We start from the raw sequence: 26,847 nt of genomic DNA, 5'->3' as shown, positions 1-26,847 counted from the left end.
AGACATGAGGGATCACTCAGCTAGGCAGAGAGACCAACACCCATCCATGAACCTCTTAGAACCAGCTGCCCTTCACAACCCACCTACATACACATACAGACAGCGGTAGCAATCTTAAAACTCCGAGGACATGAGTCATGTTCCATTCTAAGGCGTGTCCATACTCATAGCCATTCTGATAGTAACATATTGATACTAACTACTGTCTTATTTACAGCTCTCTTTCTCCACTTACAGCCATCATGTCTGACAAACCCAACATGAGGGAAATCTCCAGCTTTGACAAGACTAAGCTGAAGAAGACGGAGACCAGAGTGAAGAACCCATTGCCAACCAAAGAAAGTGAGTGAATCTTGTTAATCTAGCTGTGTGATGAATGTACTTGAGCCAGGGCTCAGCCCTGTGAGGCGTGCCATTGGCTGCTAGACGGATCACTCTTCATACTGGCATCTCTCCCTAGCAAAATGACCAGGCAACAACCACAAAAAATAGGACATTATCTCCCATCCATGTAAGGGCAACTGTGTGTGTGTTCAGGGGGGAGGGTATTCTGTATAATAGGTTGATTGACAACAGAAATGCAAATATGTAACAGATTAACCAAAATCGTTAACCACAGATTCCTTGTAAAAGACACTTTGTACTGTACCCTGTCCCAAACAGGGGGAGATGGTCTCCTAATTTACATACATTTTACATGGTGACAGTGGTGATGAGTCAACATTGTGCTTCAACTCAAGAGCTGCAATCTGTGAAAGTGACCTTCTGAGTCAGGGTGTCTCAGCCATCTCACTCAACCATTTTGCCTTAAGGGAGGATGAGAGAAGTTCATTGTATCATCCAATAATGGAAATGTAATGTTTATTATTCATGAATATCAGAGATGGCTGTCTTCATTGCAAAGGGTTCAACATTTGCTTTGTTTCTCTGTTGTAGCAATCGATGAAGAGAGGAAGCGAGAGCCATCGCATTGACCAGAGGAAGAGTTTCAGACAAGCTACTTTAATTTGATTATCTGACCTGTCTGCCAAGAACCACCACTACAACGAGACCTAGACTTATCACACTGGTGCTCAACAAAATTAAAAAATACTAAAGGGGTATTAGGATTGGCTGTTACAGTCAGAGTAGCAGGAGTTTTTCAAACACTTATGGCTCAATTTGTTTTGTATGTCTCTCTGGCTACGTTCACACAGGCAGCCCAATTCAAATCTTATTTTCACCAATCAGATCAGCTCTGAAAAATATCTGTGTTGCTGCCAGTGTAAACACCGCCTTAGTCCGAGCAATAAAGATGACATCGAGAAAAAAAAAGTTAGTTTTTCTTACATTGTCATGTTAACAGGATGTGTCCTCAAATTAAAGTACACTACAGGCCTAAAGATCAAAACCAGTATATTTTCCTCTTCAGATGTAGTCTTCTACATTTCCCAGCACCTCAGATTAGCAGCTGCAGCTCAAAAAACATGGAATAGTGGCTAGCCTGTGTGCCATTCAGTGTCTGCTCTCTTGCCAACTTGTTAGGCTTGATAATGGTGTAGGCAAAAGCACAAACAGATCTGGGACCAGGCTATTGGAGACAACAGACCTGGGACCAGGCTATTGGAGACAACAGACCTGGGACCAGGCTATTGGAGACAACAGACCTGGGACCAGGCTATTGGAGACAACAGACCTGGGACCAGGCTATTGGAGACAACAGACCTGGGACCAGGCTATTGGAGACAACAGACCTGGGACCAGGCTATTGGAGACAACAGATCTGGGACCAGGCTATTGGAGACAACAGATCTGGGACCAGGCTATTGGAGACAACAGATCTGGGACCAGGCTATTGGAGACAACAGATCTGGGACCAGGCTATTGGAGACAACAGATCTGGGACTAGGCTATTGGAGACAACAGATCTGGGACCAGGCTATTGGAGACAACAGATCTGGGACCAGGCTGAGACTAAAATTCCCACAAGTTTTTCTGCACCGTGAAAGAACATGAGGTGCATTGGTTTGCTCTGTTGCGGAACGGTTAGTACCGAACGACAAGTTTCCCCCAAAATGTTATTGAAGACTGAGGTACGTTTGCTGGGTGTGGCTTGAAGCAATGAGTGACCTTTTTGGTATTTTTATTAGGATCCCCATTAGCTGCTGCTTTTCCTGGGCTCCACACAAAACATAACACAGATCATTAGACATTTAAAGGGAAGTGGCTATGCTAACCATGTTCCCCACCACATTGTTCAACTGGTCATTCAGTACCGTACTGTTGCAGTTCAATTGAACATTCCAGAACATAAAAATGTATAGAATGCCACTATGTTCAATACAATTGATCTAGTCTGTATAATGTGAGACGCTTCACAGGCAATTTGTCACTGGATAGTGTAGAACCCATCAACTCAACTATGGACCCCAACACCAGTTCCATTTCATTTTTTTTTTCCATTGTGCCCTTCTAATCAGGGATAGATTTAGACCTGGTACACCAGTTGTGCAATTAAATCACGTATTACAGAACACTAACAGGTGGGAATTTAGGATTAGAGGTAATTCCCGTTGTAGACTTTGTTTTTGCTGCAGAGCTGACATGCATCTCCAAGACACTCAACGAACTTTAACACACTTCGTCTGCCATTGCAAAGCACTACCGTCCACATCGCCTACATGTAAGTTGTGTGTTCTTTTTGCAATGTGTACAGCTTCATTTACATAGGCAGCCCAAATATGATTTTAACATTTTTATTGGTGTTTTGACTGATAAGAGCAGACCTTTTGCCAATTGGGCAAAAGATCAAAATTGGGCTGCCGGTGTAAACCCAGCCATAAAATGAAAGCATAATGTTCAAAAATACCTAATTAACTTAAATATGCCAAAACGTGTCAGCAACCTCAGTTGGAAAAGCGCAAATATTTTACAAGAGGATTTTAAATTAGCCATTTGATGAACACTAAGACAGTCTCCATAAGTTATGCATTAAAACAGAGGATGGACACAAATTATAAACGAAAATGTTTATTTCTAACAATTTGCCAAAGACACTGGTGGAATGAAATTCCAGAGGGGCTGCAACCCCCTTGCAATATTTTAAGCATCAACTAGATGTATAAATGCCACTTAACACAGGTCAAAATTAAAATGAATCCAAAATATATTGGTTGCTTCCATCTACAAGCAGACATTTTCTAGAGACAATCTTAAATGAAATCAGATAAATCCCTTTTACATGATCGCCAATCCTACACCGAATTCCTTGTTGAAAGTCCTGTTGTCACTTGCAGTCAGAAAATAAAGTAATCTAGAAACCAGAAAAAAATTACTCAAAATTGCTTTATTTCAAAAGCTCTGACAGCTTCCGATGCTCATGTAAATCCAGTCGACATGTAAAATACCATACAATACATTAGATTCAAAGGTACCAAAAAGTACAGTAAAAATTACACTTCCATCTCTGGAAATGTGGACAAAAAAAAAAAAAGATTAAAAAAAAAAAAAAAACTTGGAAAAGTGACATTTGCTTCCCCAGTTCCTCAGATGGTCTGTACAAGTGGAGTTCAAGTCTGTCATCCCAAAGGAAAGAATGAAGTCCTGCACACTGCCGCACCCCAGTCTCAAATCTGGATTACTTGAGTCCTTTAAGAGAGGAGAAAAAGGGAATTGTTGCCACACCACTTATGACACGACCCCACCACCCTGCATCAGAGCAAACAGCTAGAGCAACAAGCATGCAAGAAGGGGATGATTAGGAAGCCAATGCTGCTGGTTAGATCGGTCATAGCATAGCATTAAGGGAAACGGCAGACATTTTGTTAAATTTGCTGTGCATCTTTAAGCAGATCGTCTCCCATCTCCCGCTCTAGAACATTGTTTTGAACATGGTCCACCGCAACATCAACCCTTAATGATCCAGTAGTGTAGTTGTAGGGGTGCATCTTTGATGCAGATTATGCTGACAAATTTGAGGGTTTGAGGTTGTGTACTTTTAAACAAAGTTTCCTGTCCCCAACAGAACGGTATTTTCTAAATCCAATTGATGAACAGTGGATAATTTCATTCTAATCCACAATAGCCTTTCCCCTGGGCCAGACTAAATCGTGGCAAGGAATTGTTGGCATCAATGCCACAAATCTAACAGCTATATATAGGACCACAATGTTACAAGGCACTAAAATGCATACCTGCACTACATGAGATCAGTATGGCTTGTAGCTACCCTGGTGACCTCCACGTCTTGGAGTTTTCCCATAGCTTGTATTGCCCTGGTCTGCAGGAATAGAGAGAGAGGACTGAGTGCTTCTGTGCAAAGACAAGTCATATAAATCAGGTAGGCGCTTGCCAGAGGTCTGTATACTCACTGTAGTCATAGCCACCTCCATAGCCACCTCCGTAGTATCCAGCAGAGTAGTCATAGTTGCCGTAAGCGCCATAGTTTCCATAGGCCTGCTGCCCACCATAACCATAACCCTGGTTGCCATAGCCCTGGTTGCCATAGCCCTGGCTGCCATAGCCCTGGCTGCCATAGCCCTGGTTCCAGTAGTTATTATAACCCTGGTTGCCATACTGGTTTTGACCTGAGGGAAACAAAATGTGGTTCCAAGTCAGACAAAGACTAAAAATAGTTTCACAACAAAAATTAAATAGACATTGATAGTCCAGAGATGCCAATTAGCAATCCAATTTCTCAGATCCTTCCCTGCCTTGAGTACCACACCCATCTTGCAGCCTTCGACCCAAATGTGTTCCTGCAGGTAGAACCAATTGCACACAGACCTTCTCTATGTCCTGGTCACTCATAACAACAACAAATTCAGTGTTGAGTTAACACTCACCACCACGGCTCCTGCCTCCCCGGCCTCCTCCATAGCTGCCCCCACCACGGCCTCCAAACTGCTGCTGCTGCTGGTACACCTCTTTGGGCTGGGCGATTTTGATCTCACACTGGGATGACAAACCGAGAATGTTTAATTATACAGATGCTGCAAAGATAAATCACAGCATGGAGTACAAACATGCTAGGGCTATTTAGACAAGTCACATCTTAAGTTGAAGCATTGATTTTAGCTTAAAGCTCACACTGGACCCCCCCCCATCTCAGTCAGAGGACACCGAATGTCAATACAATTCATTTAAAACTTAATTCTGAAATTCAAATAAGAAAATGTGTTCAAATTGATGAACCGAAGCATTCTAGTAATTTAACACCATGCAAACAGGTCTGAAACTCTTGCATGCAACATGAAAATGTCAATGAGGATTAGAGCTGGGCGATATGGCCAAAATATTATATCACGGTATTTATATATATAAATAAAATAGGGTATTTTTAGTTTTTGAATAAAAAAGTTTTACATTTTCTTTATGAGTAGTGAATGATCCTAGGGTGGCAACACATACATTCTAAGTGGTTTAAAGGAGTCTCTTCATTCTGATTGTTTTATACTGTTCAATTCAACCAAAATAAATTTCAGCACATCATTTCTAGGGTCCCAGGGTGCTTTATGAGTAGTGAGTGATCCCCGGGTGCTTTATGAGTAGTGAGTGATCCCCGGGTGCTTTATGAGTAGTGAGTGATCCCCGGGTGCTTTATGAGTAGTGAGTGATCCCTGGGTGCTTTATGAGTAGTGAGTGATCCCCGGGTGCTTTATGAGTAGTGAGTGATCCCCGGGTGCTTTATGAGTAGTGAGTGATCCTAGGGTGCTTTATGAGTAGTGAGTGATCCTAGGGTGCTTTATGAGTAGTGAGTGATCCTAGGGTGCTTTATGAGTAGTGAGTGATCCTAGGGTGCTTTATGAGTAGTGAGTGATCCTAGGGTGCTTTATGAGTAGTGAGTGATCCTAGGGTGCTTTATGAGTAGTGAGTGATCCTAGGGTGCTTTATGAGTAGTGAGTGATCCTAGGGTGCTTTATGAGTAGTGAGTGATCCTAGGGTGCTTTATGAGTAGTGAGTGATCCTAGGGTGCTTTATGAGTAGTGAGTGATCCTAGGGTGGAAACATACAGTCTAAGTGGTTTCAATGTAGCTCGCCATTCTGATTGTTTTATACGGTTCAATTCACCTTCAACCAAAACAAATTTCAGCACTTTTATCATTTCTGCATTTCCTACACTCAATTGCAGTGGTGTAAAAAGTACCCAATTGCCATACTTGAGTAAAAGTAAAGATACATTAACAGAAAATTACTCAAGAAAAAGTCACCCAGTAAAATACTTGAGTAAAAGTATGAAAGTATTTGGTTATATTAAATTCCTTATATTAAGCAAACCAAATAGCCAGGGGCACACTCCAACAGACATAATTTACAACAAAAAAAAGTGTGTTTAGTGAGTCCTCCAGATCAGAGGCAGTAGATGACCAGGGATGTTCTCTTCACAAGTGTGTAAATTGGACCATGTTCCTGTCCTGCTAAGCATTCAAAATGTAACAAGTACTTTTGGGTGTCAGGGAAAATGTATGGAGTAAAAAGTACAGTATTTTTAGGAAGGTAGTGAAGTAAAAGTTGTCAAAAATAGTAAAGTACAGATATCCCAAAAAGTATGTACTTAAAAGTATTTTTACACCACTGCTCAGTTGAGAATTTCCACACTGCCATGTAGGGCTGCAAATAATGGGCAATAATCTAGGACTTATTTTTAACCAAATGTTGCAACTGCGATTTGACTTGCAAATTAGAGCAACAATGTTGGAATCGTGGAAATAGAATGACTATTCTAATTATATACCGTAGTTAAAAATAAGTGGGCACTTTGAATACAGTTTTTGAGACAACGAATTAAAATGCCAGGGATGAGTTATTGTGACAGGGTAGGAACTAAAGTGTTGATAAGTGTTTCCTAGGGGATCCTATAAACGTCAGCTACATTGCATGTTTTCTCTTAGCTACTTCATGTAGCTAGCATTCTTGCTTTGTATATTCCTCTGATTTAGAAGATACTGTTGCACAAACATGCAGATTTAGGTCTACACCATCACTGGTATTATCAGGCTGTATTAGCTAGCTACGTTTGCGCTGACTCCGTACATTTATTAGCTAGCTAGCAGCTAACAATTAGCATCTCAAGATTTAGGGCAACTTGCTAAGAAAAGACAAACTATGTTTGCTGATGTAAGAAACAAACTAAGTGTCAATATAAATCCACCAGCGTTCTATAATAAGAAGCAAAGTGAAAACAGCGTTGTCATCAACATTGTTGACACTCCTTGAGTGACAGGGGGTGGGGCTAGGTCTGTGTGGAAAGTGGCATAGAGAAAGAGCAGAGAGATGACTCAAGTAGCAAAGTAAACTATACAAATTGACATTACACATGGCATATCACATTTAACAAACCCAAACATTCAAATACCGGTATATCATAAAATATGGTATACCGCCCAGCCCTAGTGCTGATACATTATTTCAAGCCAGGGTGCGTGACAATTTCCCAAAGCATTTCAGCAGGGAATGAAGACTATGCACGAACAAAGTTTCAATTAAACAAGTTAGCATTTCACACATAAAGGATGCTTAGCCAAATTGATATAGGATGCACCCAGCATGCACATGTCCACCAACAGTAAGTAGAAAAATAAAGACATATACATACAAGACCTTCCTTTCCATCTGTTACTTTAGTTCCACACACATTGTGGAACTTTTTCTCAAGGCATTTTTTAACAGTGGACTCTTCTTTGAACGTGATGAAGATAAAACCCCTCCTTTTTTTGAATTTGGGGTCCACTGGGAGTTCGATGGATTCAATCTAAAAAATAAAATAAAAGTTTGAAGAGACAAATTAATAAACACACTGGGAAAATCCATAGCTACTGAAACACAGGAGGGTCATGCAGAGGTCATCATAGAACGATAGAAGGACAGTGACAAACCTCCCCAAAGGTTCCAAAGTATTCTCTGATGGTCTCCTCTGTGGCTTCTGGATTTAGACCACCAACAAAGATCTTCTTGGCTGGTTCCTTCTTCATTGCCATAGCCTTCTTTGGGTCTATCTGTCGTCCATCTAGCCTGTGTTCTTTCTGCTCAAGAACCTTCAAGATTGCCCCCAACAACAAAAAATAAATAATTGTCTACAAAGCCCAACTTCCACAAATGTAAGATATCAAAATCATGTCCCCTTTCCCATGGAACACACACCTTGTCTACACTTGCTGCCGCTTGGAACAAGATGAACCCAAACCCACGTGACCTTCCTGTGTTTGAGTCCATCTTGATGGTACAATCTGTCACCTCTCCAAATTTGGAGAAGTAGTCTTTCAGGTCTTTTTTGCTAGTGTCCCAGCTAAGTCCACCAACAAACATTTTGCTGCAGAGAAACACAGATCAGTAAGGACCGAAGACAAAGCTCATGAACTGACAACTGAGCAGCCACTTAAATTTCATTCAAGTTCAGGGGGCACACATTGTGGCTTACAAACTAGTACAGGCCAATAAAACTGGGAGTTCCCACAGCGGTTGTATCACTGCAACTCAAAACACCGATTGCATAAGTGTAACAATGCTAGCCAGTTGAAGCCCATCCCCCAAATGGGCTGGGCATGGCGCCAAGACTAAACAAAAGATAGTCGTATTATAACAACGTTTGTAAAACAATCATACATAAACTTACCCAGCGTCATCCTCGCCTTTGCTTGCATTTATCTGTCCCCCCTCTGCCGCTCCGTTCTGAGCGTCCACTTCCTCCACAGCAGCCTCTTCCTCACAACTCTGTTTTTCTTGTTCCTCCGCCTCGGGCTGTAATGTGGATTCTTCTGCTCCATTCAGCTCTTCGGCTTCGTTTCCATTTTCGGAGGTCTCCATTAATTGCTGTTCAGCGTCGTCAGACATAGTGATCACCTACCATGGGGATAAAGGAAACGCTAGCTGGCTGTTGGCTAACATGCATTACATTTGTTGTAGACAATCGTGCACATTCTAACGCAGGCCATAAAGCTAACCGGCTTCTCTGGCTAGTTAGCGTGTACCATTGATAGCACAATCACTTTGAGCCAACGTTTTTGATTTGTATTCGAATTACTACATACGCAGTCATGCAAACTGTACAGAAACAATTCAAACGCCAGCAAAAAAAACAGCTTAACAGATCTAGCTAGCAATTCAGCTAGCTAACTTGGTTGGTTATTCTGTTAGTGTTCGCGGCCTGCCAGTGGTGCCTGACTTGACAAATCTAGTTAGTAATAGCTAACGTTAAGGTAATTATTTAGCTAGCTTGATGGCGGGTGACATAAATCGTTGAATCACATAACGCAATACGTGCGCGGTAAACAAATACAAACGGCGCTTACCGTTTAAAATTTAGCAAGGTCCCGGAGGCTAATTTTCAAGATGGATACTCTCCGACTCGGCGAGCTAACTCGTGGCAATCTTTATACTACCGGAAGAGAGCGCTCCTGTAAGAAGTAATTCAAGATTGGGTATCTAACGTTGTCATCATGATAAGTGTTTTCCTATTGGCTTCTTTGCAAAAAAGGTGCCACCTACTTACCGCAACTCACACGAGATGTTCCTCCTGGCAGCAAACCTAAATATTTCTTCCGGGAAGCTCCCAAACCTTCAAAACCCACAACATTGACCGTTCGATAGCCAATGGGCTCTCAGCAACGCTTCCACCGCCGCATCCAAGGAGAAGCTCACAATAGATCCACATAGCACTTTGGGGGCGATAAAACAACGGTAGCATATTCATTTTCAATGAAGGACCAACATTTGAATAAACTGAATTTTATTGAATTACTCCGCGACATCGCGTTGAGATTGACCAATCGAAGTTGACTATAGTTTCCACACCCTACTGGATTGACTGTTGATTTATATCGCTACCTGGCTGATCTCGGCCGGCAGTCTGCTACATCCAAAGCGGCAAAGTAGCTAGCTAACTACCGGCTGCGTCGCAAGACTGCAGAAATTCAGCCAGCTCCGATTGACTGACAGATAGCGAGCTAAATAAAATTAATGCTATATGTAAACTGACAAACTAGCTAACGAATTGGATTATAAATATAATTGCCGGTTCTAGATACAAAAACTACAGTTATGCTGGTGATGGACTGTCTCTTCCTCTTTCCCTTACCACTTTGTCTGTATAGTTGCATTTTGTCCTGCTAAAGTTACCATGTCCCCCAAGGCAAGTGGTCAGGGCCGCGCCTTGCCTTTCTGCCTCCCTAGGCGAGACCAAAAAATACCGCCCCTGCAAAAGTAGAATAGTCCCAGTAAGCAAAATCACGTTGAAAAGACTAAAGACTAAGATCACGTTGAAAAGTCTAAAATACGTATTTTCTAGATGTTGAAATTAGGTCCAATTAGGTTCTGAATGAAAGGTGAAAAGACATATTTTTCCGGATGTTGAAAAGGCATTAAAGACATTGAAAAATACGTATTTTCCGGACGATGAAATCAGGTAAATTTTCGGTTCTGAATGAAAGTTGAAAATGTAACTTAAATGTAATGTAATTTATAAACGTCTATGTTTGGCTGGTCCAGACCGCACCAAATCTGAACCAAACATAGACGTCTATGATAGGTTTGGATTTGGTCGGACCAAAAATCAATGTCCATGGATGTGATAATCAAAACCGATCCTAATGAGAGGCTGCCTAATGAGAGGCCGCCTAATCCTGCCTAATGAGCGGGCCCGGCTAATCCTGCCTAATGAGCGGGCCCGCCTAATCCTGCCTAATGAGAGGCCGCCTAATCCTGCCTAATGAGAGGCCGCCTAATCCTGCCTAATGAGAGACCGCCTAATCCTGCCTAGTGAGCGGCTGCCTAATCCTGCCTAATGAGCGGCTGCCTAATCCTGCCTAGTGAGCGGCTGCCTAATCCTGCCTAATGAGAGACCGCCTAATCCTGCCTAATGAGAGACCGCCTAATCCTGCCTAGTGAGCGGCTGCCTAATCCTGCCTAATGAGAGGCTGCCTAATCCTGCCTAGTGAGCGGCTGCCTAATCCTGCCTAATGAGCGGCTGCCTAATCCTGCCTAATGAGAGACCGCCTAATCCTGCCTAATGAGAGACCGCCTAATCCTGCCTAATGAGAGACCGCCTAATCCTGCCTAATGAGAGACCGCCTAATCCTGCCTAGTGAGCGGCTGCCTAATCCTGCCTAATGAGCGACCGCCTAATCCTGCCTAATGAGCGGGCCAGCTGTACAAGTGGTTCATAACAATGATGTTCATCTATTTTTAATAAATCTGAATTGTTGATTATCAGTTCATATGGCTTGAGTTGTCTCCTAGTAATAAACTTCCTGGTTGAGGTGTTGAAAATATGAATACATTGAAGGCCCAGTGCAGTCAAAAATGTGATTTTCCTGTACTTCATATATATATATATATATATATATATATATATATATATATCCACACTGAGGTTGGAATAATACTGTGCAATTGTGAAAATTATGAAAATGCCCTTTTAGTGTCAGAGCTGTTTGAAAAGACGGCCTGAAATTTCAGCCTGTTTTGGTGGGATGGAGTTTTGGGTCTGCCTGGTGTTTTCACCAGGCAGTAAATGAGTTAATAGACCAATAAGAAAGAGTTCCAAATCTCTTTTCCAATAACATAGTTTTCAGTTAACGAATACGTAGTTATTGTATACATTACATATATAAAACATGTGAACAGGTAGGAACATGTAGGCTGAGCAAACATTTATTAACAGAGAACACACACAAATCATAAAGTACTTCTATGTACTTTGAGGCGCTATGCCTTTTTAGGGCTTTTAAGCTCCTACTCCTGCACTAATGTACCACAAATCTGTGGATTATGTCATTGTAAATACACTGAAGAAAGACTGCCACATAAATGCTGTGGTCAGTTTGTAATACCTTGTGAATTAAATGAAAGTATAGTGGCTGGTGGGGCTCTACTTGGGGAGAGTGGGTCCACAGAGAGACCGTAGTGAGATGCGTGGAGGCACCACACATACTTCAGAGAAGTGTCTGATGCCCTCCCAGTTCTCCCGTCCAGATCCCTCGGATAGAGCCATCTCCACTCTCTCCAATGACCACCATTGGCTCCTAACTATAATGGCAAACAAGGAATAATAATTACTTGGCCTCCTCTCCTAATTTGGCCAGAACTCTTATTCATTGTACAGCAGGTTTGCAAGTCACAAAAATAAATACAATTACATTGTAGTATTGATAAATACTTCATTACCTCTTTCTCTAGCCAAGCTTGTCCCTCTCCAACTCCCCCTCCTAGTTAACCTTCTCTGTTGTTTATTATTTTGTTGTCATGGAGGACTGATTGGGCTGATTGCTTCGAGTTGAAAAATAAACGCTGCTCTCATAGAACGGCATGCTTTGAGCACTACAGAGAGTGCTAAATGCCATATGCTGAATTTGCTACAGGCCTATTGTTTACATTTTTGTTGGTGACACTTTCAATATCTTGGTAATTTACAGCCGTTTAAGTCTATCAAAAGTGTGCCAGTTTGCACATGTCCATTAGGCCTATGAATAAAAAAAATTTAAGCACAAATTAGATTGAGCAACAAAGCCAAACTTGTGGTCTTCTTAAATTAAACTTGTTTTTGACAGTATGTGGAGCACAATATTACGGAGGAGTTTAGAAGGGAGGAAGTCCTCAACCTTTTATTCCATAGGCTGGGATCCACACTATGCAGCTGTTGTAAGAGTGAATTTTACACGGTCTTGTTCACTAGTCGCAAAAACAACGAATGATAGGCAGTTTAAACTTATTTAATTCAACCATTATTGAGTTAAAATTTGTGAACAGCCATCCACAACAATCCAAAAAGCTACATGAGAGAACAGCAGGGTGATTCACATCAATGCGCTATGTAGATATCAATAATAAGTGAAATACGTATCGCCCGTAGGCTACACCACTACTGTCATTCTTACCCCAAGATTTTATTCAAGTTGGATAATCTTTGGATGCTGACAGCAGTCGCACCATTGGAAGACGTAGCTTGGACTGTAGCCTATAAAAGCCTGTTCCTGCTCCTTTCCAGCGATCCATCAAACGCATCATAGTGTGTCATCATAGTGGTCTCTGACTTGTGGTCAGACTTGCTCAGGTGGAAAACTTAAACTTGTGCCTTTTTCAATGCTTATTTGAATGTCGTGAAAACAGAAATGTGGCCCAGATTTTTTCCCCCACAAACATCCGTTCTGAAATTACAAGTAATCCTTTTTAATTATTATCTATTTTTTCAAAAGTATCTGTAATCAGATTACAATATTTTTGCTGGTACTTTAATGGATTACAGTATAAAAAAAAATGTAATCCGTTACATGTAAGTGTAACGGATGTGAAATGGCTAGCTAGTTAGCGGGTACGCGCTAGTAGCGTTTCAATCAGTTACGTCACTTGCTCTGAAACCTAGATGTAGTGTTGCCCCTTGCTCTGCAAGGGCCGCGGCTTTTGTGGAGCGATGGGTAACGATGCTTCGTGGGTGTCAGTTGTTGATGTGTGCAGAAGGTCCCTGGTTCGCGCCCGTGTCGGGGCGAGGGGACGGTTTAAAGTTATACTGTTACATAACGTATTACATGAAATCCGTTACTCCCTAACCCTGCCCCTTATGACCCCAAATTTACTGCATTGGTATCAGAAGTGCCATGGCACTATGGTGTGATAAAAGTGTCTGCTAAATGAATAATGTTATGTGGAAATGAACACTTGCAAAGCACACTGGGTATTATTCTAATGATCTCCGTCCCCAAACAAGGCCAAATTTGATTACAACACAAATTATTTGGACAGTAAGCATTTGAGCCAATTTTGATTGAAATTGGTTCAGTGGGTACTGAGGGAACATAGGGCTGAGGGGAACATAGGGATGAGGAGAAACATAGGGCTGAGGGGGACCATAGGGTCGACCCAGGTCAAAACCACCATGCCAATGATGCAACTTTAGCTCTATTTTTGTATCTGAAAACAATCAATTCTACTCGTAAACATATCTAATCCACTAACTAGCTTGCTTAGTTTACATGTAGCGTGGTGGCATTTAGCTTGCTAGGGTTAGGGTTAGGGGCACTGCGGCAGGCAGACTGCTACTCCTCGAACTGTAACGAATGTCGTCGGGAGAAGAGGACCAAAGTGCAGCGTGGTACGTGTCCATAATACTTTTAATAAATACGAACACTGAACAAAAACAACAAAGCGACAAACAAACAGTTCTGTAAGGTGCAATACACAAAACAGAAAACAACTACCCACAAACACAGGTGGGAACAGGCTACCTAAGTATGGTTCTCAATTAGAGACAACGATAGACAGCTGCCTCTGATTGGGAACCATACCAGGCCAAACACATAGAAATACAAAACATAGAACAACATAGAACACCAGACGTAGAATGCCCACCCAAACTCACGCCCTGACCAACCAAAATAGAGACATAAAAAAGGAACTAATGTCAGGGCGTGACACGAACGCGGCGGTGAAAGCGTGGCTATCGAACAGCCAATGGCGTGAGGCGTGGTTCTTGATGGCTTGGGAGCTTCCCCGAAGGAATATTTTGGTTCGCTGCGTTCCTGCTGGGATGAAATCAAATTGATTTTGCCACAACAGCAAATTGAAACATTGTAGCCAGCAAAGTAATATTATCAAATACATTTTTAAAGTTAATTTACTTGATAATTTTCTCCTCTATTTAGTAGCTATTTTTACATTGATGATTTAGCCAATCCCTGTTGACGTACAATACGTTTGAATTTGTTTATTTGTTAAATAAATGTTTGAATTTATAATGTCAATGCTGTGTTGTAACCATCTGACACTGAGTGAGGTGTGATGTGTCATACAATTGAATTAGGAAGTTTACATACACTTAGGTTGGAATTATTAAAACTCATTTTACAACCACTTCACAAATTTCTTGTTCACAAACAAAGTCGGTGAGGATATCTACTTTGTGCATGACACAAGTAATTTTTGCAAAAATTGTTTACAGACAGATTATTTCACTTATAATTCACTGTATCACAATTCCAGTGGGTCAGAAGTTTACATACATTAAGTTGACTGTGCCTATAAACAGCTTGGAAAATTCCAGAAAATGATGTCATGGCTTTAGAAGCTTCTGATAGGCTAATTGACATCATTTGAGTCAATTGGAGGTGTACCTGTGGATGTATTTCAAGGCCTACGCCTGAAGGTACCACATTCATCTGTACAAACAATAGTACGCAAGTATAAACACCATGGAACCATGCAGCCGTCATACCGCTCAGGAAGGAGATGCGTTGTCTCCTAGAGATAAACGTACCTTGGTGCGAAAAGTGCAAATCAATCCCAGAACAACAGCAAAGGACCTTGTGAAGATGCTGGAGGAATCAGGTACAAAAGTATCTATATCCACAGTTAAACCAGTCCTATATCGACGTAACCTGAAAGGCTGCTCAGCAAGTAAGAATCCACTGCTCCAAAACTGCCATAAAAAAAGCCAGACTACGGTTTGCAACTGCACATGGGGACAAAGATTGTACTTTTTGGAGAAATGTTCTCTGATTAGATGAAACAAAAATAGAACTGTTTGGCCATAATGACCATCGTTATGTTTGGAGTAAAAAGGGGGATGCTTGCAAGCCGAAGAACACCATCCCATCCGTGAAACACGGGGGTGGCAGCATCATGTTGTGGGGGTGCTTTGCTGCAGGAGGAACTGGTGCACTTCACAAAATAGATGGCATCATGAGGCAGGAAAATTATGTGGATATATTGAAGCAACATCTCAAGACATCAGTCAGGAAGTTAAAGCTTGGTCGCAAATAGGTCTTCCAAATGCACAATGACCCCAAGCATACTTCCAAAGTTGTGGCAAAATAGGTTACCGAACACAAAGTCAAGGTATTGGAGAGGCCATCACAAAGCCCTGACCTCAATCCTATAGAAAATTTGTGGGCAGAACTGAAAAAGCATGTGCGAGCAAGGAGGCCTACAAACCTGACTCAGTTACACCAGCTCTGTCAGGAGGAATGGGACAAAATTCACCCAACTTATTGTGGGAAGCTACCTGAAATGTTTGACCCAAGTTAAACAATTTAAAGGCAATGCTACCAAATACTAATTGAGTGTATGTAAACTTCTGACCCACTGGGAATGTGATGAAAGAAATAAAAGCTGAAATAAATCATTCTCTCTACCATTATTTTGACATTTCACATTCTTAAAATAGTGGTGATCCTAACTGACCCAAGACAGGGAATTTTTACTAGGATTAAATGTCAGGAATTTAGCTCTTCCCCTGTGAGATCTACTGTAAATTGCTATCCGGGCACCAGGTGGCGCCATTTAATACTTTATCGTTTTGAATCCACCCTGAACTTCAAGTACCGGTTGTAAAATGTTTTTTTTTATATCATTATGGTTGGTTAGGAGTGGAACAGTACCATTATGAGAAACAGGTGGGATAGCAGCATCTCGAATGTTGGTAGAAATAGATGACCTCTTAACAGCTTCGCTTATTAGTCAGGTGATGGAGGGTACCAAGCTCATTAATAGCTAGAGCCCAGAACTCAGGGATATTAAAGCCCCATTCAGTCTCCACACAGCCAGTAATACCAGTATACTGTCAGGACAGACATTACATGTACCTAATATCTGCTCAGAACACAAGCAGCCTTCCTAATGGTAGACTACATTCACATCCTGCAAAATTAATAGGCATATTCAAAAGTTTCTCTGTTAAACTGTCAGAAAATTATTGGAATGTATTTGATTCCTGCTCAGTTTCAACTGAACTGTTCTGCAGCCAAGTGCTGGTCATTTATGAACATTTGAACATCTTGGCCATGTTCTGTTATAATCTCCACCCGGCACAGCCAGAAGAGGACTGGCCACCCCTCATAGCCTGGTTCCTCTCTAGGTTTCTTCCTAGGTTTTGGCCTTTCTAGGGAGTTTTTCCTAGCCACCGTGCTTCTACACCTGCATTGCTTGCTGTTTGGGGTTTTAGGCTGGGTTTCTGTACAGCACTTTGAGATATCAGCTGATGTACGAAGGGCTATATAAATACATTTGATTTGATTTGATTTGTTGCTGTCTGAATAACTGCATGTATTGTTTTCCTGATGAAACATCGCCATTTCAAGTGAATATGATTAGACTGAAAAAAGTGTGCAACATAGGCTCAAAGAGCACTGGGCAAGACAAGACTTTAAATACACCAAATGTTTTACTTTGATAGAAACACACACATATTTACACTTAACAAAAATATAATTGCAACATGTAAAGTGTTGGTCCTATGTTTCATGAGCTGAAATAAAAAATCCCAGACATTTTCCATGCGCATTTCTCCTTTGCCAAGATAGTCCATCCACCTGACAGGTGTGGCATACGAAGAAGCTGATTAAACAGAATGATCATTACACAGGTGCACCTTGTGCTGGGGAAAACATGGAGTATTTCTGTCTGTAATAAAGCTCTTTTGTTGGGAAAAACTCATTCTGATTGGCTGGGCCTAGCTTCCCAGTGGGTGGGCCTGGCTGCCAAGTGAGTGGGCCTATGGCCTCCAAGGCCCACCCATGGCTGCACCCCTGCCCAGTCATGTGAAATACATAGATTACTGCCTAATTCATTTATTTCAATTTAACGATTTCCTTATATGTAACTCAGTAAAAATCTTTTCAATTGTTGCATGTTGCTTTTATATTTTTGTTCAGTGTACATATACTCAACAGCAACTAAACTCCACATTTCTTTGCCAAATGGTCATTATTCTAATCATTTTGCAGTTATTTTAATAGGTGGATTGACCAAGCTAGAAAAAAGTGAGAATTAGCAGGGGATTCCCTTGCACACTGTGAGGTGGAGTGGAGAAGCCTCCATCTCAAACCCAGGACCTCCTGCTACAGCCCAGCCCCAGGCCCCCTACCGTCCTCATTAGCAAGAAGCAGCTGGCTGCTGGGTGGGAGAGGGAAGCTTGGGCCTGGGGAGGGAGAGGGAAGCTTGGGCCTGGGGAGGGAGAGGGAAGCTTGGGCCTGGGAGAGGGAAGCTTGGGCCTGGGGAGGGAGAGGGAAGCTTGGGCCTGGGGAGGGAGAGGGAAGCTTGGGCCTGGGGTGGGAGAGGGAAGCTTGGGCCTGGGGAGGGAGAGGGAAGCTTGGGCCTGGGGAGGGAGAGGGAAGCTTGGGCCTGGGGAGGGAGAGGTCAACCTGGAACGTCCTAACAAAATGGATGGGTTGACAGATTCATCCGCTGGTCTTAAATGTTTTTTTTCAATTGTTGCTGGTTTGTTCCCCAGAGAATTCAGTTGTTCAGAGGCAGGTATGGTTTAGGACACTACAAGGACTATTATTATTTTTTTATTTTTTGAAAAATGTAACCTTTATTTAACTTGGCAAGTCAGTTAAGAACAAATTCTTACTTAAAATGACAGCCTACCGGTGAACAGTGGGTTAACTGCCTTGTTCATGGGGCAGAACAACAGGTTTTTACCTTGTCAGCTCGGGGATTCGATCTAGCCACATTTCAGTTACTGGCCCAACGCTCTAAGCACTAGCTAACTGCCACCCCAATTAAGGTTGAGTGAGATAAAAACATTGATGTGGTCAGACAAAAAGACAGTAATTATAAAATGGTGTACATTTTTTGTAATAAAAGGCACATCATTTAACAACAGATGGACCACAACTCATTTTCTTTGGATCAGTGTGCAGCTTTGGAATCGTTCTATATGAACATTTTTTTACCAGTTCCATTATTTTCTCTTATAGTGTGGTCTGGGGTACTACAGTCAGTCACCCGAACTCTGTTTGGTCACATACCAAACAACATCTAATGTAAAATATCTTCCTCTAGCCTGAGTGTCCTCCAAGGATCCCAGTTTCACCTCAGCAATCTGTGGAGCCTGCCATAGCACTAAACTGAGTAGGAGGATGTACTGGATCACACACCCCTGAAACACACAGAGAGAGGTACAGTAAGATAGAGACCCAGGGAAACAGTATCAGACATGAAAAAGTTTTCTGTCTGGAACACAAAGGCAACTACTAGACGGTATCATGCATGTGAAACAATTGCTTTGCAGATGACTGATGTGAGTAATACAGGTCGGAAATCAGAGAGAGAGATGACAGAAAAGCTTATCAGGAAGGAAGGAACCAACTCTTATCTCCTGAGATGGTGGGTCTTCTATCACGACTCATAAACACAGGCCTACAGACTGAAGAGGATTGTGAGGTATCTGAGATACTACACTTACAAGATACTAAACTTAAAACACAATGTTGTCTTTGTCTGTGGAGGGAGCCTTGCCCTCTCACTGTCTGTTTCCCTTTTAACCTAATCAAGGACCTGTACTGATTGTGTGTGTGTGTGTGTGTTGTCTATCCGGGTGTGAGGAAGAGCAGTTTCTGAGAGGAAGCGTGTTGGGATGATTCAGAGGAGTTATGAAGGGGACAAAGAGAGCCTCTGTCCAGGCATGGCCTTGAGTAAGCATCACGATCATGTGTCATGACTCTGTTCGGCACCAACGCTAGCGAACACAACGACCAAACACACTCCAAGAGCTAGTCCACTGCCAGCCTCAAACCCGCATGTGGACAAGAATGCACACGCACACACTTATTTGGCTTTGCATCATACTTCCAGAACATTAAAAAAGGTAGGATGTAGAACTGTATGGCATATAACAACCCAAATAGTATCAAATCTAACCTTGGCGCCAAGAATCAAATCTCACGTGCCAGTAACAAGACATTTATTTAATCGTATCACAAGAGACTAACTCAAACCTACCCCTCACAGTGCTGGCATGTTTAGTCGAAAAACATACATCAACCATATACCCATATGAAGCCATACATCAACCATATACCCATATGAAACCATACATCAACCATATGAAACCATACATCAACCATATGAAACCATACATCAACCATATACCCATATATCAACCGTATGAAGCCATACATCAACCATATGAAGCCATACATCAACCATATGAAACCATACATCAACCATATACCCATATGAAACCATACATCAACCATATGAAGCCATACATCAACCATATACCCATATGAAACCATACATCAACCATATGAAACCATATGAAACCATACATCAACCATATACCCATATGAAACCATACATCAACCATATACCCATATGAAACCATACGTCACTATAGTACCTGCAGTGAGTAGCTCTGCGTTCTTCCTGTCCTTTGTGATGTAGAGGGCTGTCATGAGGAAGAAGAGCCCACCCAGGACCCCTACGAAAGGGCAGAGCAGGAAACTGTACTCCAGACTACGGAAACTCCACGTATGAGAGTCAGGCTGGTATGTACGCAGAGCGTCTGAGATCTACAGACCGATAGGGGCATGAAAAGAGGCAGTAGTCACAGGGGTCTGACTCAATTCCATATTCAATTTAGTCAAATCAATGATAATTCAATGAGAATTTTTTTTAAATTGAAATTGACCTCAACCTTGATGGTCACTGGTTACTGACGTACACACGCACACAGGTTAGCGTTTTTTGTCATGAATGTTGTTCTGGAGGCAGAACTTCTGAGTGGTCACTAGCTGGCATAGCCACAAAGTCATCAAATCTGATTTTTGACCTAACCCTAACCACACTGCTAACCCTACTGACTAACCCTTACCTTAAATTAAGACCAAAAAGCTCATTTTTGTTTTCATGATTTCTTACAATATAGCCAATTTTGACTTTGCAGCTGGCCCATCTAGCAAAAATCGCTCAGTTCTGCCTCAAGGACAAGACTCATCCCAATAAATGTCAATCTGCGACATACACACCATACTGTAGGCCTAAGAGTTTTGATTCAACCATGAATGACAGTCTTACAGCTCCTATCAGGTAAGGGCTTCCGGCATCTCCTAGGAGATGACAGACCATGATTTGCAGAGCTTCAGCTGTAGCTCTCCTGGTTGGCACCACCACATACTGAGAAAAGAAGGAATACATCCAGGTGAACTCATTGACTTATAAATACACTGCAATATATATATATATATATATATATATATATATATATATATATATATATATATATATATATATATGAGGCTTTGTCACATAAGTAGAATCAAGAACTAGCTTGCTCAAGTCAATTCTTTGGCTGCAGGGTTGGAAAGGTATATAGACTTTGTCACACAGGAACATATGCCTAACTCACTGAGACTGTTGGGTTAATGCAATGTCCCATCTGAAGAGTCAAAAGATATCAGTGAATCAAACTCACCAGTAGGATATCAGCTAGAACGGCCCAGTTCAGTGACAATAGAGTCTCCCCAATGCCGATGAACACCTGAGCAGAATGAGACATTTACAGGTATCCAAAACAACATCTGGTCAATGTAACATTTGTTCAAAAGCATTTTAGCAGCTCCTAGTGAGAGCAGGACCTCAATCAAATTCATTTCTGAAGTATTTTGTCCATCAGCACTTGTCACAAAGTGATTTTTTACAGTAACCTGGCAACCCCAAAGAGCAAGCAGAATAAGCTAAAGAGCTGAGGTCATACATAAGTGGCAGGGATGCTTGTAGACGCCAGTACGATGGCGGCGAAGAAGCAGGGGGCGGAGCTGAGCATGCCCACAGCACAGATGAGGGGGTCTGCGTTGGGCACCCTGTCCCTCAGTCTCCTGGAGATGGTGCTGCCCAACGAAACACCCAAAATACCCGTCACCACCGTCACCACCCCGAAGATGTAACTGGACAGAAAGATTTAAAAAAAACAAACAGTTGAAACATGTAACTAAAGTGTTATTGTTTTAAGGAATTCAAGCGAAGAGAATGAAAAGGTCAGAGTTCAGGCAACAACAAAAAAAGGCTTTCATTCATTTGTTCATTCATTTATTTGTTCATACCTGTCGGAGGTGTCGCAGGGTGGCTGGATGCCCTGAGTGACCCGAGCTCGGCTCAGGAAGGTGGGTGTCCAGAAGGCCAGAGCTCCAGTCAGAAAAGCCATGGCAGTAACTCCCAGAGACGACCACACAAAACTCTTACTGCATGGAGAAACAAACAGAGATATTAAACAAACAGCATTCACTAAGTTGGTGAGTTATATTTTGGAGAATGTTTCACAGCTTTGTCATTCTATTTTTTATTTTAAAATAATTTTATATATTTGACATGTTATGGAAAATTCCATAAAATCCTGAAAGTTTCCAAAATTCCAGTAGTTTACTGGTAAACTTTGAAAGTTACCAGTAATATACCCTTCCCTTGTAACCCTACTGCATGGGGCTAGGGGCCTCCCACCAACTTTTTTTGTTTTTGTTTAAAGGAACTCAGCCGGAGTCTTAACTTAGTTAGACAAAGGTACAATTTTGAAACGTGGTTGTGCATCAGCAGTTTTCCTCTTGTTGTGTCAGTCACTGACAGTCACTCAATTAGCCATGTCAGTCACTGACAGTCACTCAATTAGCCATGTCAGTCACTGACAGTCACTCAATTAGCCATGTCAGTCACTGACAGTCACTCAATTAGTCATGTCAGTCACTGCCAGTCACTCAATTAGTCATGTCAGTCACTGCCAGTCACTCAATTAGCCATGTCAGTCACTGACAGTCACTCAATTAGTCATGTCAGTCACTGACAGTCACTCAATTAGCCATGTCAGTCACTGCCAGTCACTCAATTAGTCATGTCAGTCACTGACAGTCACTCAATTAGCCATGTCAGTCACTGACAGTCACTCAATTAGTCATGTCAGTCACTGACAGTCACTCAATTAGCCATGTCAGTCACTGACAGTCACTCAATTAGCCATGTCAGTCACTGACAGTCACTCAATTAGCCATGTCAGTCACTGACAGTCACTCAATTAGCCCATGTCAGCTAAAATGTTTTAGATTGCGAGGCAAGTTAGTCTAGCCAGCTATCTAAACCTGGTAGTAATCCTGGCTGAATTAACGACCGGGCAGGCAGGCCCCGGACCTCCTGAGGGCCCCCATTGATTTTGTTAGTCCCTCCCATCATATTAACATGGCATAAATCATGGCAAAATGTGTATAATTGCTGGAAATAATCTTAAAACTGCAAAATGTGAAAATACACTACATGACCAAAAGTATGTGGACACCTGCTTGTCAAACATCTCATTCCAAAATCATGGGCATTAATATGGAGTTGGTTCCCCCTTTGCTGCTATAACAGCCTCCACTCTTCTGGGAAGGCTTTCTGCAGAGACTTGATTCCATTCAGCCACAAACGCATTAGTGAGGTCGGGCACTGATGTTAGGCGTTTAGGCCTGACTTGCAGTCGGCATTCCGATTCATCCCAAACGTGTTAGATGGGGTTGAGGTCAGGGCTCTGTGCAGGCCAGTCAAGTTCTTCCACACCAATCTCAACAAACCATTTCTGTATGGACCTCGTTTTATGCACGGGTGCATTGCCATGCTGAAACGGGAAAGGGCCTTGCCCAAACTGTTGCCACAAAGTTGGAAGCACAGAATTGTCTAGAATGTCATTGTATGCTGTAGCAGCATTGTATGATTTCCCTTCGTTCGGCTTAACCCGAACCATGAAAAACAGCCCCAGACCATTATTCTTCCTCCACCGAACTTTACAGTTGGCACTATGCATTCGGCCAAATAGCATTCTCTTGGCATCCGCCAAACATAGATTCATCCTTCAGACCGCCAGATGGTGAAGTATGATGCAACACTCCAGCGAACACGTTTCCACTGCTCCAGAGTCCAATCGTTGCGAGCTTTAAATCACTCCAGCTGTAGCTTGGTATTGCGCATGGTGATCTTAGGCTTGTGTGTGGCTGCTCGGCCATGGAAACCCACAATTGGCCCATTGTCGTCCGGGTTAGGGTTTGGCCGGGATAGGCTGTCATTGTAAATAATAATTTGTTCTTAACTGACTTGCTTAGTCAAATAAAGGTTAAATAAAAAATACAAACCATTTAAATGAAGCTCCCAACGAACAGTTATTGTGTTGATGTTGCATCCAGAGGCCGTTTGGAACTCGGTAGTGAGTGTTGCAACCGAGGACGGACTATTTTTACGCACTACGCGCTTCAGCGGTCCCGTTCTGTGAGCTTGTTTGGCTTACCACTTCGCGGCTAAGCTGTTGTTTCTCCTAGATATTTCCACTTCACAATAACAGCACTTACAGTTGACCAGGGCAGCTTTAGCAGGGCAGAAATTTTACGAACTGGCTTGTTGGAAAGGTGGCATCCAATGACAGTCACTGAGCTCCTCGGTAAGGCCATTCTGCTGCCAATATTTGTCTATGAGGATTGCATGACTGTGTGCTCGATTTTATACACCTGTCAGCAACGGGTGTGGCTGAAATAGCTGAATCCACTAATTTGAAGGGGTGTCCACATACTTTTGTATATACAGTGTAGCTGTAAAATTGCTATTTTCTCTCTCCACCGCCAAGAGAGGGGTCACTAAATGTTTTGCCCACGTGGTGGGTAGGCCCCGAAAAGGCTACTGCCGGCCCTGAGTCGGAGACACAGTATTCAATCAAGGAGACAAGATGCATTATGTGTTCTCATTTTGTCCCACTTCTTCAGAAGGTACTTGACGTCCTCCAGGTAAGAGGTGTGCTCTATGGTACTTCCTCCATGGGCGTCAGAGGCCCCTCGTGGGGGGTTGGGGCACAACACAGCCAGCAGGAGCAGACCCAGGGAACCCAGGATGGGATTGAGCTGAGACAGACAGATGGACAGACAGAGATACCGACAGACAGACAGACAGGGAGAACGGCAGACAAATATGAGTCATCAAACCAGAGAGAATGTCTACTGCTCTTGCTCTCTGTCGCCAGGCAACAGGACTCAGGAGGGATGACATGATTTCATCTGCTTCTTCAGATAGAACTACTACTGTCCGATCTCAAATTACATTATTTCGTGACAGACCCTGCTTGTGAACAGCTGCAAGAACACATCAGGGGTCTAAACATTATGCCGATCCTGTGGGAAAAGTTTTGTCTGTTACAAAACGTTTTGCAACAGAAACCGTTCACTCCAAATGGAAAACGCAAACAAAAGTTTCTATTGGACAAATTAAGGTATTTGTTGGTCCCGCCCCGTTTCATTCCGTTTGGTTCTTACACGGTAAATGGTTTTCGGAATGAATACACACCTGATGAAATACTGAGAAGATAAATGTGCCACGGTGTGTGGATTAGAGGTGTGTTATAAAGATGCGGTGTCCCAACATGGGAACTGGAGGTGTGCTGCTTAATTTCAATAGAATACGTTGTGTTTCTGGGACTTACCCGTAAGGCCCAACGCCAGTCTCCAGTGGCATTGGCAACAGAGGATCCTATTATGTATCCCAGACCACTGAAAAACACAAACAGGAGGACATTGACATTGGAATGTGAACTAGCCTAATGCCCAAAAGAAATGCTAGTGCCCAACGTTCTGTTTGGTTGCAGAGAGACTTATTTTAGACTTTGTTTGCTTTCTTTCTCCAGTGTGATTCCCCTTGCCTGGGACTTGATTACGAGATTTCTGCTATTTTGCAAAACCACTAGAGCAAGATACAGTGCACACTTCACATGCATGAGTCTGAATTCTCCCCTATTCCACGTGGATCTGGTCAAATGTTGTAGTGCACTAAATAGGAACAGGGTGCTATAGTAGTGCACTATATAGGGAATAGGATGCTATAGTAGTGCATTAAATAGGGAATAGGGTGCTATAATAGTGCACTAAATAGGGAATAGGGTGCCATTTCAGCCACACTCCATTGGTAGTGTGTTGAGGGCACCATGAGGATTATTAAGCTACGGTGTGGAATCTGACCTTCCAACAGGGATGAAGATGTAGAAGGCAGAGATCATGACGGTCCTCTTGGCTCCAGAGAACAGGTCTCCTATGATGGTAGGGGCGATGGTGGAGTAGCTGGCCTCTCCTGTCCCCACCAGGGCTCTCAACAGCACCAGCAGCCAGAAATACTGACAATGCAACAATACTGAAACTTTACCAGTCCATTCCAGGGGTGAACGACTGCCCCCTCTCAGTGAAGCCATGAAGTTAAAAGACCAACCACTCCACAAATGTCTTATTAACAAACTAAAGTTTTGGCATGTCGGTTAGGACATCTACTTTGTGCATGACACAAGTAATTTTTCCAACAATTGTTTACAGACATTTCACTAATAATTCACTGTATCACAATACCACTGGGTCAGAAGTTTACATGCACTAAGTTGACTGTGCCTTTAAACAGCTTGGAAAATTCCAGAAAATGATGTCATGGCTTTAGAACCTTCTGATAGGCTAATTGACATCATTTGAGTCAATTGGAGGTGTACCTGTGGATGTATTTCAAGGCCTACCTTCAAACTCAGTGCCGCCTGGGAGCAATTTCCAAACGCCTGAAGGTACCACGTTCATCTGTACAAACAATAGTACGCAAGTATAACACTATGGGACCACGTAGCTGTCATACTGCTCAGGAAGGAGCTGTTCTGTCTCCTAGAGATGAACGTACCTTGGTGCTAAAAGTGCAAATCAATCCCAGAACAACTGCAAAGGACCTTGTGAAGATGCTGGAGGAAACAGGTACAGAAGCATCTATATCCACAGTAAAACGAGGCCTATATCGACACAACCTGAAAGGCCGCTCAGCAAGAAAGAAGCCACCTATCCAAAACCGCCATAAAAAAGACAGACTACGGTTTGCAACTGCACACGGGGACAAAGATCTTACTTTTTGGAGAAATGTCCTCTGGTCTGATGAAACATAAATACAACTGTTTGGCCATAATGACCATTGTTATGTTTGGAGGAAAAAGGGGGAGGCTTGCAAGCCGAAGACACCATCCCAACCGTGAAGCACGGGGGTGGCAGCATCATGTTGTGGGGGTGCTTCGCTGCAGGAGGGACTGGTGTACTTCACAAAATAGATGGCATCATGAGGCAGGAAAATTATGTGGATATATTGAAG

The 26,847-nt window shown here is 42.5% G+C and overlaps 3 protein-coding genes across 4 annotated transcripts in view; 1 reads left to right on the top strand and 2 right to left on the bottom strand.

Moving 5' to 3' along the window:
• The first annotated feature begins 242 nt into the window (after positions 1-242).
• Positions 243-974, top strand: LOC120056418 (thymosin beta-11-like). Its single transcript, XM_039004574.1, has 2 exons — positions 243-342; positions 937-974. The coding sequence occupies exons 1-2, from the start codon at positions 243-245 to the stop codon at positions 972-974; spliced, it is 138 nt and encodes a 45-aa protein (XP_038860502.1).
• A 2,019-nt stretch (positions 975-2,993) lies between these two features.
• Positions 2,994-9,365, bottom strand: LOC120056830 (heterogeneous nuclear ribonucleoprotein A/B-like). 2 transcript variants are annotated; one of them, XM_039005059.1, is made up of 9 exons: positions 9,267-9,365; positions 8,591-8,817; positions 8,119-8,287; positions 7,854-8,012; positions 7,574-7,729; positions 4,824-4,932; positions 4,350-4,565; positions 4,173-4,258; positions 2,994-3,627 (listed from the first exon to the last, which is right to left on the bottom strand). In XM_039005059.1, the coding sequence occupies exons 2-8, from the start codon at positions 8,806-8,808 to the stop codon at positions 4,188-4,190; spliced, it is 1,098 nt and encodes a 365-aa protein (XP_038860987.1). In that variant the 5' UTR covers positions 8,809-8,817; positions 9,267-9,365; the 3' UTR covers positions 2,994-3,627; positions 4,173-4,187. The 2 variants fall into 2 exon arrangements, with proteins under 2 accessions (XP_038860987.1, XP_038860988.1); XM_039005060.1 differs by lacking the exon at positions 4,173-4,258.
• Positions 9,366-18,359: 8,994 nt separating this feature from the next.
• Positions 18,360-26,847, bottom strand: part of spns3 (spinster homolog 3 (Drosophila)) — a 29,601-nt gene continuing 21,113 nt past the window's right edge. Inside the window, exons 5-13 of the mRNA XM_039005058.1 lie at positions 25,701-25,852; positions 25,169-25,235; positions 24,451-24,593; positions 21,792-21,929; positions 21,446-21,635; positions 21,164-21,229; positions 20,767-20,865; positions 20,090-20,261; positions 18,360-18,847 (exon numbers count right to left, since the gene is read on the bottom strand). Coding sequence (XP_038860986.1) covers positions 18,783-18,847; positions 20,090-20,261; positions 20,767-20,865; positions 21,164-21,229; positions 21,446-21,635; positions 21,792-21,929; positions 24,451-24,593; positions 25,169-25,235; positions 25,701-25,852 — 1,092 coding nt within the window. The 3' untranslated portion in view covers positions 18,360-18,782. The remainder of the gene's footprint in view (positions 18,848-20,089; positions 20,262-20,766; positions 20,866-21,163; positions 21,230-21,445; positions 21,636-21,791; positions 21,930-24,450; positions 24,594-25,168; positions 25,236-25,700; positions 25,853-26,847) is intronic.

This window comes from Salvelinus namaycush, chromosome 12, assembly GCF_016432855.1.
Source record: "Salvelinus namaycush isolate Seneca chromosome 12, SaNama_1.0, whole genome shotgun sequence".
Classification (NCBI taxonomy): Eukaryota; Metazoa; Chordata; class Actinopteri; order Salmoniformes; family Salmonidae; genus Salvelinus; species Salvelinus namaycush.
This window is presented reverse-complemented; position numbering and strand designations above follow the sequence as displayed.

Coding starts and splice junctions, on each gene's coding strand:
- LOC120056830 (XM_039005059.1), bottom strand. CDS start 8,808: ATGTCTGACGACGCTGAACAGCAATTAATGGAGACCTCCGAAAATGGA. Junction 7,730..7,853: donor ACTTTGGAACCTTTGGGGAG/GTTTGTCACTGT, acceptor TTTATTTTTTAG/ATTGAATCCATCGAACTCCC. Junction 4,566..4,823: donor GGGAGGCAGGAGCCGTGGTG/GTGAGTGTTAAC, acceptor TGTTTCCCTCAG/GTCAAAACCAGTATGGCAAC.
- LOC120056418 (XM_039004574.1), top strand. CDS start 243: ATGTCTGACAAACCCAACATGAGGGAAATCTCCAGCTTTGACAAGACT. Junction 343..936: donor CCCATTGCCAACCAAAGAAA/GTGAGTGAATCT, acceptor TCTCTGTTGTAG/CAATCGATGAAGAGAGGAAG.